Below are 20,658 nucleotides of genomic sequence, written 5' to 3'. Positions count from 1 at the left end.
ACAGGCACATCCAAACTTGCTAGTCACTTCTGAAAATTGAGGCCTGTAATTGTAGTTGCCATCAGATGAATTGTTCATCTTGTTTTCTAGGTGCTCAGATATTACGGTGATGAGCGTGATATAATATGCTGCTTTCCCAAGAAAAATGTGAATTTAACAAGACTATGCCAACCCCAATGGAGCACTGTAGATAGGTCAGGATAAAGATCTTTGTATTTTAAAGTAGCCATTTGGACTGTCTTAAAATGGGAGGGGGGTTGGGAGGCTACCAGACCAATTGACTTGACCCATTCGTACCCTATTTTTAAGTTTAGTCATAAATGACTTGAAGGTATTTTGTGATACGTAGGAGGGAATATGGTTTTAACTGTTACAGCATGAGACTGAGGGTCAGGAGATCAGGATTCTCATCTCAGATTTACCGTTGATTCACTGTATGAGCTTGGACAAGTTATTTAACCTATGTTTCCCGATCTGTAAAGTGGAGGTCATACTGACCTAATGGATGTTATATCATGATAAATGTTGTAAAGTGATTCTTGGGTGAAAGGTGGCACGGTGATGGAAAGTGGTTTTTTTTTAAACAGTATTTAAAAAATAACCAAATTATTAAATTCTAGTTTAATCCTGCAAAAACATTTCTCTGTAATACTTTTTTCCAGTAGTTAGAGCTTTCGTTAACTTGGAATCAAAGAATTAGTTATCACCCTGTAGCTCAGTCAGAACCACCAGTCAAGGACCTCCTTGCGAGTATGGTCTTGTACTTTCTCTTTTTGTGTTCTAATAAGTGTTCTTCATTGATTGCTGTGCCTCAGTCAAAAAGTAGCCTGTAGTACCTTTTCTTGCTTCCTTACAGAAATTTCTTTTTACAAACTCTAGAAAAAGATGGGTGTGTGAAAGGATGGAGAGAAGATAAATAATGTTTTTAGTTCCTGATCACTCAGCAAGAGCAGACTTTCTGTTGTTTGAAATCTTGCTCACTGAGAGCGCCTCATGAGATACACATCTAATTTTTGTGAGGGTCCCAGGAGACCGTGATCATACACTCTTAATCCAGCACATAGTACTTCAGTACAGCACAAACACAATAATACCGAACAGTCAGTTGTTTCAGTGAAACAGGTAACTTAATCCAGTTGTCTGTGTCTGTACCCCAGAAAGTCATATTTCAGAAGTCAGTTAACTCTTTTCACTCTAAAACTAATAATATGGTTATAAGTAAAAGGCATATTTGCAGTCTGGTTTGGGAAGCAGTGGAACACCCTCCTTCCTCCCCCCCATACACCCAACTAATTTGGTTCTAAAGTATGAACACCGGACCAGTGCAGCTGAGTGACTTGCCCAGATTCTTAACAGATCTGTGGGCTAGCTGGTCCATGGTTAACTCAGTTAAGGAAGTGATGCTTTACAGAATGATGGAAACAATGTGAAGAAATAGTGCTGATTATACCAGCACAAATAATTTGGGGGTTATTTATTATGTAGTTGTGCAACCTGACATTTTTGTTGGAACCCTAGCTGCTGCTAAATGTTCAAACAGGCTTTTGTCTGTGCTTGGTAAAAAGTTACTTTTTCTTTCTGTTAGGGACCTTTCCCCGTAATTGATTTTTACTTTTGTAGTTATTTTTCAGAGACAGATACTTTATCGATCCTTTGAGACTTTTCTACGCAGCATACATGTTTCCTCCATTATTATTTATCTGCTAAAAATAGTGAAATCGGGAAGTGGTGATTTGCAGATGTGGACAGCTGTCAGTGGATGCTTTTACTTTTCCTACTGTCACAGTTTTAGGATAACTGCATCTGTTTTCCCCCTCCCTGATCCACCAAGGGCACCCACTACAGGCTCCCAGCTCCTAATCGTCACCACTCTTGGGTGAAGACTCACATCTCACTCCCTTCTGATTGTGGGTTCTCTAAAGCTGCACTGATCCCTGTCTGCTTTGTGATAGACGAAAAGGCCCGCATCGGCACTTTGCTTTCTCACCCGAGGCTATGACCAGTGTATTACCCGCAGTTATAAATTACCACACAACTCTTTCTGAGAAAGCACATTTATTCTTATGGTGAAAACGTTAGAGAAAACATATTAAGCACAATAAAAGAAGCTGCATGCATGCTAAAAAGCCTACCAGAGGTCACCCCCAACTCCTAATTTGGGTTCTGTGATAGGTGTTAGTCTTTCAAAACCCAGAACTGGATTTTCCCTGTGTTTACAAATTCATAAGTGTCTCAGAACGAGAACCCTGATTAGGCAGTTCAGCTGTTTCTTTATATAGCTCAAGCCTTTGATCTTCAGTCTTTGGGACCAGGTAATCAACAATGACCTATTCCTCAGGGCATAGCTTCAAAAGACTGGGTTTTTGCATAACGGGAGATGGGAAATTTGCATGATCTCTTCTTAGGTACTCCCCAGGAAAACCATTACACACTTTTATTGTCCCAAAATTCCATTCTTGTCTGGCACATTTTCATTAAAGTCTTTTGAACTCCCGAGCTCACATCACATCACTCCCCTAGAGAGGTTACACACAATACCGGCACACAATAATTAATATACTTTGTATTCAATACAGTGGACCCCAAAGATACCTAAACTTCATTCAATAAGGTCTCACAAGTTTATTGTAGGAAATTGCTATATTTGTCACACCTACCTTCTGCTAAAGCCATTATTTACATCCCTCTTTTCAAAGTACACATTGCTGACTGTTGTTTCTAAAAAGGCAGAGTTTGAAAACTTCTCTTGGAAGCATTGTTCTCTCCACATAATCACCAATTACCTTCCAGGTTTGCACTGAAGAGTATGGGACATCTTTACTCATGCCTGTGAAGGGCCAGAAGCGGAGAGACTCTGGCCCCGCCTCTTCCCTTCTGGCTCTGCTGGCTGTACTGCCTCTCCTTGCCCGCTCTGTTGGGGGGAGGGGCTGTGTCACACCTCTCCCTCTCTATACCCATTCATAAGCCGACCCCCTTCTCTGATGCTTCCCTTTTTTACTAAAAAATTTGGTTTATGAACAAGTATATACGGTAATTACAAAGAGTGGAAGGTGTGGCAGATGATCTTTTGGCCACAGGGCAACTATAAGCAGGCTTTGGAATTTGCAGTTTGCATGCTGTCTGGCAAGTTGGAAGAATATTTGTTCACTCCTGAGAAATGTGCACTAATATCTTTAGCCAACATGGATGGGTTTATTTCCCTCCCTCCCTTCAGACACAGATTTATGTCTGAAGACTTAGGGGTACATTTTGAAAGTTATCCTCTACTCTTGCTAATTATGTAGCTACCTTATGCTATGGCTGTTATATTTCTGCATGTGCACAAGAGCTTGTTGGTTTAAAAAAAAAATGAAACTGGAGTGAACTGAATTTTGCAAGTTCTACAGCCCACAAACATAATTTTTAAGAATTTGCCTATTGATTGACTATTAGTATCAGTTCATTTGATTATTTCACTGAAATCTAAAACTGTTGATTTTAAATTGCTACTGTGCCTCAGGGCTGGTCTGCATTGGGAGCTTACATTGGCATACAGTGGTGTGAAAAATCCACACCCCCGAGAGATGTATGCCGATCTAACTCCCAGTGCAGACAGTGGTAGATTGACAGAAGAATGCTTTCATCTCTTGGGGAGGTGGATTATCTCTACCAACGGGAGAAACCCCTTCTGTCAGCGTAGGTAGAGTCTACACTAAAGGGATATAGTGATGCAGCTGTAGCCGTTTAAATGTAGACAAGCCCTCAGTTATCTGTTCAAAATGTCTGAATTGTGATGAAATGATAATCCATTATACATTTTTTGTAATTAGAAAGATAGATTGCACCACATTAAACATTGCTTAATAAGATTGTATTACATAAAGGCAGTCTGCTTAAATGAGACACTTAATGGAAAGAATTTACTCGTTGGCTACAATACAACGCAATTCTTCTTCGAGTGATTGCTCATGTGTATGCCACAATAGGTGTGCATGCTCACCACGTGCACCGGTGCTGGAAGTTTTTCCCCTAGCAGTACCCATAGGGGGGAGTGCCCCCGCGACCCCTGGAGTGGCGCCTGCCTGGCACAGTATAAGGGGAGCTCCGTGCTTCCGCCACCCTCAGTTCCTTCTTGCCCACAGTGAAGGTGCATCAGAACTGCTCTGCTCCAGCTTTGCTGTAGCTCGTCCCCAGAACTGTTCGTTCGTTTAGTACCTGTAGTTCGTTAGCGAGCCCTGGGATTTAAGTTGTGCGGTTCTTGTCGGCGTTCTACGCCAAGAAGCGACCCACACACAGACTGTTTGTGCTGCTTGGGAGAAACCCATATCAGCGAGAGGTGCAAGATTTGCAAATTGTTTAAGCCTCGGACCAAAAGAGAAAGGGACATTAGGCTTCGAGCCATTCTGATGGAGTTGGCGCTGACCCTGACCCCAGCACGCTGCTCCGAGCCTGTACCGGGCACTGCGGTGTCGGTACGCAGCAATCCGCCAGTGCCATCGACCAGTCGGCACCGCTCCCCATCCACAGGGCACGCCAAGAGGGCCAAGAAGACTCCCTCTTCGCAGCGGCGCCGAGGGAAGTCTGGGACAGAGGCTAGGCCCATGTCGGGCAGTCCTTGATCCCCACACACGTAGAGCGGAGTAGCCCGGCCCCTTCAGAACAGGCCTCTCTGGATGTCCGGATGCCGTCTACGTCCGAAGCCCTCCAGGCGGCCTGGGACGTCTCGTCCAGGCCGGTGCCTGGAGCACCGCCGATATCGGCCCCACGCTCCAGAGGCAAGCCGCTGCTGGGATCTCCACAATCGCCCCGGCTCGGTCTCGGTCGAGGGAACGTTCCCGATGTCGATCACCGCCCAGCGTCCGCTCAGGGCAGGGTCCACGTGGATCGCCCTCGACGCCAACCAGACTCTCGGGCTGGGTTCCGTCCGTCCGGGACTCGCAGCACCGGTCCTCCTCAGAGAGCGGACATGTTGTCGGTCCTTGTCTCAGAGATGGTACTGCAGTTGGTCATGGCACGGTTGTCGACGCCGTTCTTGCTCAGGCTCATGCTCCAAGTTGCCGTCAAGGCACCGCAGCCCCGGGCGTCGCCTCGCCGTCGCAGGTCTGCCCATCGAGGCCATTCACAGAGCAGCTATTACCCTCAGTACTGGTCCTCCATGTTGAGATTGCAGTCTGGTGACCGTCGCAGATCCCGCCACCGCTGCTTCTCCCGGTCGAGAGATAGCAGCGGATCCTACGCCAGCCTGGTCTCCATTCGTAGCCGTCCTACGACAGGCCAGACCAGTCAACTCGGGCAGCCGGCCCCACGACAGGTGCAGTGGCACCGAGCGTCGTGGCCGGCCCAGTGGTACCAGTGGGCACCGTGGCCTCCGGCGCAGCCCCCGGTGGGAGCTCACTCGGTGGCCGGAGCTTCGGAAACACCGTCGGCCTCCCTCTCCAGACCCCCGACAAAAGAGTCGGTGGGATGCTCGTCCTCGGTACTGTGCCCTGAGTCCGACCAAGTGGTGGATCCTCAGGTGCCAGCCAACGCCCAAAGCACTGCACCGGCCTCTTCGCCCCACCCTGAGGAGGCGACTGCAGCCCCGCCTCCCTCCATCCCGCAGGAGGACTTCAGGGCCCACCAAGAGCTCTTAAAGAGCGTGGCAGCAAGCCTTCACCTCCAAGCAGAGGAGATGGAGGAGCCCTCGGACTCTCTGTTCAATGTGTTGTCCCCATCGGCACCGGGTAGGGTGGCCTTGCTGCTCCATGAAGGGGTGGCTAAAATTTCAAATGCCCTGTGGCAAACACCGGCCTCGTTGGCCCCTATATCAAAAAAGGCAGAATGCAAGTACTTTGTACCCACTAAAGGACATGAGTACCTATATACCCACCTGGCGCCCAACTCCCTGGTGGTCAACCACAGGGAACGACAGGGTCAGCCAGCCCCGACCCCAAAGAACAAAGACTCTCGGAGACTGGACTCTTTCGGAAGAAAAATTTGTCTTTGAGCTTACAATTACAAGTGGAAAACCATCAGTCCCTCTTGGGTCGGTACTAATTTAATCTGTGGGGCTCCCTGCCTAAATTTGAGGTCTCCCTCCAGGAGCGCGATAAGAAGGAGTTCAGGGTGCTGGTGGAGGAAGGGGCAACGGCAGCTCGGGCTTCCCTGCAGGCTGCCTCAGATGCTGCGGACACGGCCGCACGTTCCATGGCCTCTGCGGTGTCCATGAGACAGGCGTCATGGCTTCTGCTCTCCGGGCTCTCTAGCAAGGCACAATCCTCCAAGCAGAATCTCCCGTTTGATGGGAAAGCTCTATTCGCGGAGGAAACACATACAAGGCTGCATGGCATGAAGGACTCCCGCACGACCCTCCAGACCCTGGGTCTCTATGTCCTGGCTCCGGCAAAACCTAAGTTCAAGCCGCAGCAGACTCCGACCCCGGCCGCCCTCCCAAAGTACGAGGCTGCCCATAGGAAGCAACGGGACTATAAGAGACGCCCTCACAGGCAGTCTCGGCCTGCCCCCCCCAGCCTGGACCCTCCAAGGGCAAGCAGGCGGGGAAAAGGTGATTTTTGACGGGACGCTTGGGGGCAACCCGCCAGTCCTCATCAGGGATCCAACCCCAATAAAGCTTCCCTTCTCCAACCAGTTGTGTGCTTTCCTTCAGGAATGGTCTCGGCTCACATCGGACCGATGGGTCCTCAACACCATCTCCCGGGGTTACACCCTCCAGTTTACCTCCTCCCCGCCCAACCACCCCCCGCCCCCATCCCTCTTGGGGGACCCCTCGCACAAAGTGCTGCTTGAGCAGGAGGTGGGGCGGCTCCTACGACTAGGAGTGATAGAGGTGGTGCCCGAGGAGTTCATGGGCAAGGGGTACTACTCCTATTAGTTCCTTATCCCGAAGGCCAAAGTGGGTCTCAGGCCCATACTGGACCTACAGGGTCTGAACCAGCACATGGTGAAGCTCAAGTTCCGCATGGTCTCCCTGGCCTCCATCATCCCCTCCCTGGATCCCGGGGACTGGTACACTGCCCTCGATCTACAGGATGCGTACTTCCACATCCACATATTCGAGGGGCACAGGCGCTTCCTCCATTTCGTGGTGGGACAAAATCATTACCAATTTACGGTCCTCCCATTTGGGCTGTCCACTGCTCCCAGAGTGTTTACAAAATGCATGTCGGTAATAGCGACCTACATCAGACGGCGGGGGGTACAGATATTTCCCTATCTGGACGATTGGCTCGTCAAGGGCACCTCCCGGTCGCAGGTGAGGGATCACGTGGAGCTCCTCCTGTCCACATGCACCGCCTTGGGCCTACTGGTAAACAACACCAAGTCCACGTTAGTCCCGGTCCAGCGCATAGAGTTTATCGGGGCGCTCCTGGACGCAATATCGGCCAAGGCCTCCATCCTGCCTGACAAGTTTGAGACCCTGGAAGGTTTCATCGACTCGGTCACAAGGTTCCCGGTGACAACGGCCAGGGTTTGCCTGCAGCTCTTGGGTCATATGTCGGCGTGCACGTACGTGGTCCGTCACACCAGACTCAGGATGAGTCCCCTCCAGCTTTGGTTGGCCTCGAATTTCTCTCAGGCCACAGACAGGATGGACAAGGTCTTCACCGTGCTGGACGCTGTGATTACCTTCCTGCGATGGTGGTCCACCCCGAACAACATGCTCCAAGGGGTCCCGTTCAGGGACAAGGCCCTGTCGCTGGAGCTGGTGTCCGATGCATCGGACCTGGGTTGGGGGGCCCATGTGGGGAGCTTTCAGACCCAAGGCCTGTGGTCGGCTCAGGACCTGAACATACACACAAACGTCAAAGAGCTCAGAACAGTGCAGCTGGCATGTATGGCCTTCCGCTCGCACCTGGAGGGGAAGGTTGTCAGGTTTCCAACAGACAACACGGCCTCGATGTTCTATATCCACAGGCAAGGCGGGGCCTGCTCCTCTGCCTCGAAGCCCTCAGGCTGTGGGACTTCTGTATAGCCCACGACATCCACCTGAAGGCCTTCCGCTTACCGGGTGCCCGCAACGAGAGGGTGGATCGCTTGAGCAGGGACTTCTCCTCGCAACACAAGTGGTCCCTCCACCTGGAACTGGCCCACCGGCTCTTCCGAAGGTGGGGAACTCCCCAGGTGGACCTATTCGCGACTCAGCAGAACCGGCGATGCCCCCGGTTCTGCTCCTAGGGGGGCCTGGGGAGGGGCGCTATCTCCAATGCCTTTCTCCTGTCCTGGTCAGGCTGGCTTCGCTACGCCTTCCCCCTATTCCCTCTAATCAGCAGGGTCCTGGAGAAGATAAAGTCGGACAAGGCCCGAGTTGTCCTGATTGCCCCGGCGTGGCCCAGGCAGTATTGGTACGGGACCCTCACGGGCCTGGCGGTAGCTCTGCCATGGCCGTTGCCGCTCCGCCCAGACCTGCGCTCACAGGACCAGAGCCGCCTCCTCCATCCCAACCTAGCAGCTCTTCACCTTATGGCATGGCTGCTCGATGGTTAGGTAGAGAGGAAAGGACGTGCTCAGAGCAAGTTCAGCGTGTCCTCCTCGAAAGTAGACGGCCCTCCACTCGCCGCGCTTATTTGGCAAAGTGGTCCTGGTTTTCTAGGTGGGCGGCAGACCAGGGGGTCTCCCCGGTGACTGCCCTGATCCAGCTTATCCTTGATTACCTCCTCCACTGAGGGCCCAGGGCCTGGCGCCCTCGTCCGTCAAGGTGAACCTGGCGGCCATATCGGCCTTCCATCCGCCGGTGCAAGGACACACGGTGTTTTCCCATACTATGACTGGCCAGTTCCTTAAGAGTGTAGACCATCTTTTCCCGTATTCTAGACCCCCGGTTCCACAGTGGGACCTAAACCTGGTGTTGGCTTGTCTCACGGGGCCCCCGTTTGAACCACTGGCCACGTGATCCTGATCTCACCTCTCATGGAAGGTGGCCTTCCTGGTTGCTGTCACGTCGGCCAGGCGAGTCTCGGAGCTCAGGGCCCTGACCTCTGAACCGCCGTACATGGTCTTTCATAAGGACAAGGTCCAGCTCCGCTCACACCCCGCGTTCCTCCCGAAGGTGGTCTCCGCCTACCACGTGGGTCAGGACATCTTTCTACCGGTCCTCTGCCCCAAGCCTCACACATCCAGTTAGGAATGCCGCCTCCACACGCTCGACATGCGGCAGGCTCTGGCTTTCTACCTCAAGCGGACTAAGCCATTCAGAAAGTCCTCGCAACTGTTTGTCGCCCCGTCTGAGCACGCCAGGGGCCAGCCGATTTCCACTCAGCAGCTTTCCAATTGGATCACTTCGTGCATTTGTTCCTGTTATGAACTGGCGGGTGTTCCCCCACCACCCATTGTGAGGGCACACTCGAAAAGGTAACTGTTTTTTCTTAGTATAATAATCCTGACAAAATGGCTGTTTTTCTCTACCTTCTAAAGTAATGTACCATATATTAAAAAAGAAGTGTAAAAAATTAAAGATTAATGCAAACAACTGCCTGTAGGTGGCTCCAAACGGGGGACACAATTACTGTGTGTATTCCTACACATGTACAACTGTTTCAGTATTATCTCATATTTACATTTAACATAAACTGTTTTTTTTCTTTTGGTTCCCATAAATCTGCTTTCTCAGGTCATAGTTTTCAAAATTATCTTATAAGACTTATATTTGATATTATTAAAGAACTGTTACACTAATTTTACTCTTGAACAGAATGTTCCTGTTGAACAGATATTTATTTTTGCTATGAGACACACACAATATCAGAATTTTTTTACATAAATGAACAAGATAGTGAATGCAATAAACTTGTGTAATAGTTCATTGATAAGCTTAGCAGTGAACTCCAAATGAGAAAAGTATTCTGATTAACCAAAATAGTTTTATTCTGACTTTATATGACAAGTTCCAATTTTTAATATTATCTGTGCTGAGTAGTGACTGAAATAAACCAATCTGATTTTATAGTTGTGAAAAATGTAACTTGCTCAGGTTTAATTGTAGGTGTTCTCGAGAAATAGTTTTTAGAAGTTTACGCTTTAACATTCTTTTTATTTCATCTAGTTCAATACCAGATGGAAATGATGCGAAGCCTTCGCCACGTAAACATTGATCATCTTCATGTTGGCTGGTACCAATCTACTTACTATGGCTCTTTTGTCACTCGTGCCCTCCTGGACTCCCAGTTCAGTTACCAACATGCAATTGAGGAGTCTGTAGTTCTCATTTACGGTTAGTATGAGGTTTCCTTTATTATTCTTTTCCCCTCTTAATATTATTACTACTATTTTTGTATTCTGTCTTTTGCCTGTAAGAGTAGCCTGGCAGGCCTTTTCAAGTAAATACCAACCCTGTGTCTGCAGCAGCCTCAGCAGCAGCTAAGTCTAGACAGGGTTTCCTTCTTTCTGTTTATTTTTCTTGCTATCAGAGCCCTGATGTGTACGTTTTGGAATGCTGGAGTAGCTGCTTCATTTTTATTCCTCCATCTCCCCTCCCTTGTTGAAGGGACTGGTGGAACTAGACCAGATGTCTAAAAACCCCCGATTGCTAGAGTGTCTGGCTCTGTACGTGACTGACCAATCATAACACAAATTGCCAAATTTTTTTATACCTCTGACAGAAGCATACAAAACCTGGACTGTTTCTTAGCACAAAGATTTTTTTATTTTCTGCCTATTTAATGGTGTTTCCTCAAGCTCTCCAGACCAGATGTTCTGTGCTGTATCAGAACCGTAGGCAATTTAACAGCTTTATAGCCTCCCCCTCCCCGAACACTCACAGTTTGCCATATCTGGCAGACTTGCATATAGTTTCCAGCTGAGAAGTAAATGTAACGTCCTGAGTATCTGTCAGAAAAAATACTAATGAATACGATCAATCTTATGAGCTGCCCCAAAATTGTTTCAGTATGTTAACAATTGGATTACAGTAAAGAACAAGTTGTTAAAGTATACTTATATTGGCTGGAAACATTGCATCATCAGACCTTGATGAATTTTCCACTTGTTCAAGTCTATTTTGGTTTTCATTTTATCACCGATTGCTAAAAGTTTGACTGTGTTAAATTTCAGACAACATGAATGTTAACAGTTTTTATTCTAATATTGGCATACCTTAGCTGCTATCATGGTGCAAGTGTTAAGCTTCCCTGTCCTAGGAATTTAACAGTTTGTTTAGAAAACATTCCACTGAGCTCAAGACAGTATGTCAAGAGGAAGCTAATCTTTTTATGCATCAATTATATTTTTGTCCCAAGCAATTAGACAGTTTGCCTAATATGAATTAGCCTATCGCTAATCCTAAATCTCACTTTGGTATTAAGTGATTATGGTTTAGTAAATATTTTTATTTTACTACATAGTAGGTAGAGCTGCCTTTTTGTTAGGGGGAAACCTTTGTATTTCAGTGAGGCAGCCATCATATGCGAGTTGTTTGGGTAGTTTGTGCTAAGGAAAAGAAATCCGGAATTACTACTTTTCACTTTTCTTAAATTCAAATAACTTTAAGTCCCACATTTGCATTAGATGAGTAAATAGATGCATTACATGTAGTTCAGTTCTATTTTATATCTCATTACTACACTTCTAGTCAGAGGACCACAGTCCCTGTTGTGCTGATTTTTTTAGGTTTTTAAATATAAATATGCAATATAATATTTTTCCTAAAACGTAAACCGTCCAAAGAAATATTCAAGTAGAGGAAGACTCTTTTTAAATCATCTTTGTAATTGTGTCCTTCCTCCATACTTTGTCTTAGATCCCATTAAGACTGCCCAAGGGTCTCTGTCGCTAAAGGCTTACAGACTGACTCCCAAACTGATGGAAGTTTGCAAAGAGAAAGATTTCTCTCCAGAAGCGTAAGTATTTTAAAAGGATCTCTCTTCATGATCCTTCTTTTGGGGGGGGGGGGCGGGGGAGGAGAGTGAGTTGGTGGGGGGAGGAGGAGGAGGGTTAAAAGGAGATTTCAGTTGATGTCAATTTCTGTGGAAACCAGGTATGTAATTCCAGTGGTGCATGTGTACTCAAATGCAATGACTAAGATGAAGATGTTGCTCCAAGCACTTCTACTATTGGCTTGGGGGAGCAACATTAACATATGCTTTGAAAGAATGTGCTGCATTCCATCACTCCAGCCATGGGATGAGTGTTGTGAAGACAGCTGCAACTGGGAACAGAGGCGCAGTTACATTGAGGTGATGGCAAAAGGGCATAAATACACAAAGAAATAGAGAAAGGGAACAATCTCTTAAGGCCTTGTCTACATGGGGAAAATTGACCAGCATAGGTATTCTGGAATAACTATTTGTTATAGCTATTCCTTGGGCAGTGTCTTCTGGAATAAAATTACTTTTATTCCAGAATATTTACTGTGCTTCCAAAGCAGACCTATCAGTCTAGGCTGCCTAGCACAATGAGGCCTATTAGCACTATCACATTATCAATAATAAACGATCTCTTGGCCAAAAATAAAGAGACCTCTAAAAATACAGCTGTTCTTGAGACTTGCTAATCAAATAACAAGTTTTACTATTTTTGTGGCAAGAAAATGTTTTGTGAATTGTGTTATTTGATTGGTTACAACAATGCTGCTTGTTTGACACTGCCATTGAGTAACCACTTATAATTGAAGCAGCTGCTAGCATGACATCTTTCCCCCTAATCATCTCAGTGCTCAGCATCAAAAAACAAACCCACGCAAAGCTTTCATTCAGAAAAACTGAACCATTTCACTGCTCAGTGTCTAAAGATAACATTTCCACTAGTTTGCTTCTTAGTCTAAAAAATGGAAGTGAATGTTTAGTTTCCAGCCTTAATGGAGCCACACATACTACACGTGCTCCCAAACTATTGTACCTTTATTTGTTGGTCTGATGAAAGGTATCCATGTCTATTTTGTCTGTTCAAAAATTAAAAGTGAGGGATAATAAAGGTAAGGTAAAATGTTGTTATAAAAATAAGAAAATTCTATTCTGTTATTCTGACTAGAATTTAAATATATTTCATCATCTCCTCTTTAATTATGTAAATGATTTAAAGTTATATGTTCAGTTTCTGGAGAATGCAGCTTTCCATAGAAACATTAGTGTGTCATTGTAACATGGTAGTTGTGAATTTAGAACTTATTGCAGAGCTGTGTGGTGACTAGTCACTTCTAGTTAAGAAAAATGGATGGTAAGGAAAACAGTAAAATATTCTGGTGGGGCAGAGTCAACGTTGCCATTGTTGTCTTTTGCTGGAGGTTTATTCTTGTAAATAACTCATTAGTGATTAAAGCATCTGCTTTACTTTTGAGGGCTTTTTCACTTGGTTAATTTGTACAAGGCTTTATAAATGTAAAGTTTTTTTCATGCAAATGCCTCTTACCAAAGAGGCTTGAGTGTTGCTTGGCAATGGAGCTCTGGAAATCTAGGGCTCTACGGAATCACCAGCTGACTGTTGCTAGAACAAGAATAGAGACCCCAAGGAGCAAAGTTCCTGGTTGTATAAAAACTTTCTAAACTTGCTTCACAGATTGAAAAAAGCAAATGTTGCATTTGAGCACATGTTTGAAGAAGTGCCCATTATAATTAAGAATTCGTACCTGATCAATGTTATGCTTTGGGAGCTGGAAAAGAAATCGGCAGTAGCAGATAAACACGAATTGCTCAGTCTGGCTGGCAGGTAAGTACTTGTTAAAATAATCGACGTATCTTTATTCATGTTCCCAAACTGCACTTTAACACCATAGTGAAATCCCAGCCTTGTTACAATCAATGGGAGTTTTGCCATTGACTTTAATGGAGCCAAGATTTTATCCCTCCTGTCCTGCTTTGATTGAAGCAAAAACTACATGCTAAAAACACAGTGTTTAAATTCAGAGAATAAATAATTTACATACTCAACATGTACCTAGTAAACTTTGTAGTTAGTGTGTGTTTCTTCACTTTGTAGATCCAGCTAATGCTCAGCACCTACAAAATTTGCCAAACAGATCTCAAAATAGAACAATCTCTTTGGCTTCATTGTTTTTGTCAAATATAATATATGAATGATTTTATTAAAAAATAAAGCACATCTGTTCTGCTGAGCCAATAATATGCAGTTAATAACGATAAACACTCCTAAACAAGAATATAGTGCTTGAAAAGAGATTTCAATTACAGTTGACTTTACTAAGCCTGGTGTTGATGGTATCCATTTTGCTAAAAAGTAGCATTAGGTTTGCTGAGCGTTTGAGAGCCCGGTGTCAGATTGTCTCCTCTCTTCTGTGGCATCTCTATTACTGAAAGTTTGCAACCATGGCAGCCCATTCCATATGATCCTCTGCTAATCTCTCTGTGGGTGAATAGTCCTTTTCATCCACCCAGGATACCATATTGTCGATCCATGATCTTTTTCTGCCTTGTTGTCTTCTGCCATCAACTTTCCATTCCAGTGTGTAAACCTGCATTGCCTGCTGAACCTCTAATGTGCCCTGCAAATTGAATCTTTCTTTCAGAAGATCTCTAATTAGTCTATACTGAGTTCCCATAATCTCCAATACTTTTTTTGTTGGTTACACAATCTGTCCATATTTTTTCTAAATTCTTGTATAACACCATAATTCGAAGGACTGCAGTTTCTTTATTATCGATTTGTTTGAATGTACGTGTTTCACCCCTGTAAGTCTGTTTTTCAGAGTTGGAATTTAGTCGTCAGATTTATGTCCCTTCTCATCAGATGTTTAATCTTCCAGAATATCGTTTGTTCTGCTATTCGGGTGCTGACTTCAATGTCCAATTTTCTATTTTCTGTAATGATGCTTCCCATGTAACAATAATGTCTCACTCACTACATGGCTGTGTCATTTACTGAAATCTTGCCTGTTTTCCTGTGATCCTTGCAAACCACTGTAGTTTTTGTCTTGTCCACATTCCTTTCTAGACCATCTTCTTTGCCGTATTCATATATAATCTCCACTGACTTACTCAGACCTTCTTCTGAATCATCCAACAGTTTTGTCATCTTCATAGTGAGTGTTATTCATTTTCCATTCCTCTTAATCAAAGAAACACAAGAAGGTATTAATTTCATCAGTCACTATAAATGTACAACCTTGCTTCACTTCTCTCTTGATCTCTCTTAGGTTTTCATTTTCATCTCCCATTATAATAGCCTTCTGATTCCAGTATAATTGTTTAAAAAGTCTTAAAATTCTGATTTTATTTGGTTTAAAATTTAAAAATGAATCTGTAAGTTCCTATAATAAAGTCTCTAGGGCTTTTTAACAGAGTATACAATAGAGTTTAAAAATAATTTTTTGATTTTAGTAATTTTTGTTGTAGGTTAGAAATGAGTTAACGATTTCTAGCATTTAGCTGTTGTAAATATTTTTTTTTTCGCAAAATACCCCTGGACAATAGTATAAGAAATGCTGATTATAATTTTATCACAGGTTTAGATTACTGGGCTGATGAAGAAAACGAAAAATTATTTTGTGGTGTAGAAGATGGGATGTATTGACTATTGTGTGATGGTTTCAATATGTAATCCTTCTTTTTCTGTAGAGACCAGTGTGATGGAATTGCATTCCATCACAACGAGCTGCCAGGATTCTCACTTCCTGGTCTGGGCTTCCCAGTACCAAACTGACTCCAAGTTCTTAAAGGTTTCTTTGGCCCATAATGGCGGTGTGTGAGCCAGACCCAGTATTGGTTGTTTAGTTGCCATCTGAGCTGAAGCACTGCCTCTGGAACCTGCCTGTGAGTTCCCTCCTGACCATGATCAGCAAAGGCCTGTAGGAGCTGTGCTTTTGCCTGTCATGGCACTAATTCTTCCAATTTCATCCAAGGTTGCCCTGACGGAGGCCATCTTCTCGCCCTCTGCTGGGAGTAATTGGCGCACTCAGCACATTGGAGTGGAGGGATTTTTTGAGATACTTGCAGCCCAGAGTTGATGCCCTTGCCTAGATAATTTGGGGGAGGTTCAAGCTGAAGGTAAAGGGGATGAAGGATTGTTTGAATTGGGAGGAGCTGGAAAACTACTTTTCAGATAAGAATCATAGACTTTAAGGTCAGAAGGGACCATTATGATCATCTAGTCTGACCTCCTTCACAACGCAGGCCACAGAATCTCACCCACCCACTGCTGTATCAAACCTGTGTCTGAGCCATTGAAGTCCTCAAATCATGGTTTAAAGACTTCAAGGTGCAGAGAATCTTCCAGCAAGTGACCCGTGCCCCACGCTGCAGAGGAAGGTGAAAAACCCCCAGGGCCTCTGCCAATCTGCCCTGGAGGAAAATTCCTTCCTGATCCCAAATATGGCGATCAGCTAAACCCTGAGCATGTGGGCAAGACTCACCAGCCAGACACCCAGGAAAGAATTCTCTGTAGTAACTCAGATCCCACCCCATCTAACATCCCATCACAAGCCATTGGGCATATTTACTACTAATAGTCAAAGACTAATTAATTGCCAAAATTAAGCTATCCCATTATACCATCCCCTCCATAAACTTATCAAGCTTAATCTTGAAGCCAGATGTGTCTTTTGCCCCCCCTACTCCCCTTGGAAGGCTGTTCCAGAACTTCACTCCGCTGATGGTTAGAAACCTTCATCTAATTTCAAGTCTAAACTTCCTGGTAGCCAGTTTATATCCATTTGTTTTTGTGTCCACATTGGTACTGAGCTTAAATAATTCCTCTCCCTCCCTGGTATTTATTCCTCCAATATATTTGTAGAGAGCAATCATATCTCCCCTCAGCCTTCTTTTGGTTAGGCTAAACAAGCCAAGCTCTTTGAGTCTCTTTTCATAAGACAGGTTTTCCATTCCTCGGCTCATCCTAGTAGCCCTTCTCTGCACCTGTTCCAGTTTGAATTCATCCTTCTTAAACATGAGAGACCAGAACTGCACACAGTATTCCAGATGAGGTCTCACCAGTGCCTTGTATAACAGTACTATCTCTACTGGAAATACCTCGCCTGATGCATCCCAAGACCGCATTAGCTTTTTTCACGGCCATATCACATTGGCGGCTCATAGTCATCCTGTGATCAACCAATACTCCGAGGTCCTTCTCCTCCTCTGCTACTTCCAACTGATGCGTCCCCAGCTTATAACAATAATTCTTGTTATTAATCCCTAAATGCATGACCTTGCACTTTTCACTATTATATTTCATCCTATTACTATTACTCCAGTTTACGAGGTCATCCAGATCTTCCTGTATGATATCCCGGTCCTTCTCTGTATTGGCAATACCTCCCAGCTTTGCGTCATCCGCAGACTTTATTAGCACATTCCCACTTTTTGTGCCAAGGTCAGTAATAAAAAGATTAAATAAGATTGGTCCCAAAACCGACCCCTGAGGAACTCCACTAGTAACCTCTCTCCAGCCTGACAGTTCACCTTTCAGTATGACTTGTTGTAGTCTCCCCTTTAACCAGTTCCTTATCCACCTTTCAGTTTTCATGTTGATCCCCATCTTTTCCAATTTAGCTAATAATTCCCCATGTGGAACCGTATCGAATGCCTTACTGAAATTGAGGTAAATTAGATCCACTGTGTTTCCTTTGTCTAAGAAATCTGTTACCTTCTCAAAGGAGGAGATCAGGTTGGTTTGGCACGATCTACCTTTTGTAAAACCATGTTGTAATTTGTCCCAATTACCTTTGACCTCAATGTCCTTAACTACTTTCTCCTTCAAAATTTTTTCCAAAACCTTGCATACTACATACAGATGTCAAACTAACAGGCCTGTAGTTGCCCGGATCACTTTTTTCCCCTTTCTTAAAGATAGGAACTATGTTGGCAATTCTCCAGTCATACAGTACAACCCCTGAGTTTACAGATTCATTAAAAAATTCTTGCTAATGGGCTTGCAATTTCATGTGCCAGTTCCTTTAATATTCTTGGATGAAGATTATCTAGGCCCCCCGATTTAGTCCCATTAAACTGTTCGAGTTTGCCTTCTACCTCGGATGCGGTAATATCTACCTCCATATCCTCATTCCCATTTGTCATCCTACCATTATCCCTAAGCTCCTCATTAGCTTATTAAAGACTGAGGCAAAGTATTTGTTTAGATATTGGGCCATGCCTAGATTATCCTTAACCTCCACTATATCCTCATTGTTTAGCGGTCCCACTTCTTCTTTCTTTGTTTTCTTCTTATTTATATGGCTATAGAATCTTTTACTATTGGTTTTAATTACCTTTGCAAGGTCCAACTCTACATGGCTTTTGGCCTTTCTCACTTTATCCCTACATGTTCTGACCGCAATAAGGTAGCATTCCTTGCTGATCACTCCCATCTTCCACTCCTTGTAGGCTTTCTGCTTTTTCTTAATCAACTCTCTGAGATGCTTGCTCATCCAGCTTGGTCTACAACTCCCACCTATGAATTTTTTCCCCTTTCTTGGGATGCAGGCTTCTGATAGTTTCTGCAACTTTGACTTGAAGTAATTCCAGGCCTCCTCCACCTTTAGATCCCCCAAGTTCTTCAGTCCAATCCACTTCCCTAACTAATTTCCTTAATTTTTTAAAGTTAGCCCTTTTGAAATCAAAAACCCTAGTCACAGATCTATTTTTGTTTATCTACTCCAAGATACATTCACTGCAGCGGAATGAGATTATGACTTCTCATGGGAGGATCTAACATTTCTCCAGAAACGGTCCAAGCAGCGGGTCTTGTGTTGAAATATGTCCAGGAATCTAGAGGTGGCATGATGGATACCTGAGCCAAGTAACCTCATCCAATAAGGTTGCCATTCCTTTGCAACCTATTTTCAACCAGCTGGTGGAGGTTACAATAGATGCTTTACACAGCTGCCTGTGCCTTAAGCTGTATAAAAGAAATATGTACTCCTTGAGCGTCATACTTATCCGGTCTTCTGTAATGGCGATGTTGTGATTTCTGTCGTGGGGCAGGAAAAGCTTGAGGATTTGCCTTTACACCAGGGAGAATTTCTTTGGGGAGCTGGCAGAGGCCTCATTGCATTCAGAAAATCAAGGTATCCCTGAATTCTCTTTGCCAGGTGCCTGCCCATAATACCCCTTCCACAAGAGCCAAAAGGAAAAATCACCACTTCATAAACCAGCATTTACTTTGTATTCAGGCTGTCAGAACCTTCTCTTGGCCCCAAGAGTTCCTACTCTTACCCAAGTAGCCCTTGGTCATCTCTGACATGAGTCCTGAGCCTTGTTTAGAGGGACTACAAGCACAGGTTTCAGAAAACCCTCAGACTGTACACATACTAACCCCATCCCAGCAAAGAATGGTGTTGGGTTCCTTATCAGGAAAAGATAATTCAGGGAATCTAGCTCCTCCTGGCAAAGAGACCTTTCAAGCCTCTAACACTATGAAGAGAACTACTTGGTATTCAGAAAGACAAGAGAGCTCTGACCCATCCTAGATATCAGTGACCTATATCAGTATTACTCATAGATTCGTATATAAGGCCAGAAGGGCCCACTGTGACCATCTAATCTGACTTCTTGTATGTTAGATAAAGGAAAGATTTACTGTGGGAGACATGTTCCTAGAAGAAGGCAACCGACTCTGTGCTCTGATCATTTTGGACATTAAGATGCACATAGGGATATTTCCAGTGCATATAAGAAATATCTTGTGTTTGTCATGGGGAAATAGCACTTCCAATTTCATGTGTTGTTGTTTGATTTGGCATCTGCTGTGTCTCTTTGTGAAATGCTTGGCAGTAGTCATGGCTTTCCAAGCACCTTCCATCCAAACTGTAGTGATGGCAGTTATGTCAAGCTTGGAGTCAAGAGCCTCTGCCAAGGGATTTCACACCCAAGGAACTTGGTCTTTCCTCGTAAAACCTTCCCTCGCATATTCGTGTTCTGGAGGAGTGTGGTTCTGAAAATATTAAGGATCTTAAGAGGCATATCCCCAAAGGCGACCCGAATTGTAACAGACAATCAGGCCACCATATTTTGTATAAACACACAGGGATGTGCTAAGCATTACCTTCAATGTCAGGATGCCTTGCAGCTGTAGGAGTTTGGGGCGGGGGGGGAGGTCTGTCCCACAATATGCTTCTGGTTGCCATGTAATGAGCAGGGTAAAAAATACAGTTGGACATGCAATCAGTCTGTGACTGATATTCACGAATAGTCTTTATTAGGTAGGTAGTGGATCAGATCTTCCTTATAGAATCATAGAAATGTAAGACTGGGGAAACGGAGGCAGAGAGTGTGTAAGTTTGTTGTCCAAAGACACAGAACTGAGAATATAGAACTCAAGTCTCCTGACTCCTAGTCCTATGCCCTTTTTAAAGGCTGTTCCCACATCGGTCTGTAAAAGTGCTCTCTCAGCACCTCCAACCCCTAAATCAAAGTACAGTAACAGGGTTTTCCATCACCATCTTGATCACACAGAGTTATCCACCACAGGAAGAGGGGAATGTTGTTGCAGAAGGGGACGTAGTTCCTTAGTGGGGGAAGGAGGAAGAGTGGCTGCAGAGAGACTGGTTGACCCTTCCCAAACAGTGCAACTGCCACATAATTTTTCTTATACACACTCTTGCCACTCTGTCCCTGATCTTTATTTGAAGGGGAAAAAATTAATTGGGCAATCCATTCAGTGAGATATCATCTTTTATGTAGAGCGGAATGCAATGAATTATAGCTTTTTATCCTATAGAAGGGAATAGCATCTGTGACGTTGTGCAGTCTACATGGTTTTATAAAAATATAAGTGAATATAATGTAACTGGGATAGTTT

General features: G+C 44.7%; 1 protein-coding gene across 1 annotated transcript in view; it reads left to right on the top strand.

Annotated features, from left to right (window-relative positions):
- Positions 1-20,658, top strand: part of EIF3H (eukaryotic translation initiation factor 3 subunit H) — a 135,017-nt gene that overhangs the window by 105,449 nt on the left and 8,910 nt on the right. Inside the window, exons 3-5 of the mRNA XM_026659214.1 lie at positions 10,019-10,186; positions 11,711-11,810; positions 13,465-13,614. Coding sequence (XP_026514999.1) covers positions 10,019-10,186; positions 11,711-11,810; positions 13,465-13,614 — 418 coding nt within the window. The remainder of the gene's footprint in view (positions 1-10,018; positions 10,187-11,710; positions 11,811-13,464; positions 13,615-20,658) is intronic.

Source organism: Terrapene carolina, unplaced genomic scaffold, assembly GCF_002925995.2.
Source record: "Terrapene carolina triunguis isolate 2854851 unplaced genomic scaffold, T_m_triunguis-2.0 Scaffold58, whole genome shotgun sequence".
NCBI classification, from domain to species: domain Eukaryota; kingdom Metazoa; phylum Chordata; order Testudines; family Emydidae; genus Terrapene; species Terrapene triunguis.
Note: the sequence above shows the minus strand (reverse complement) of the source record. Positions and strands in the feature narration are given on the sequence as shown.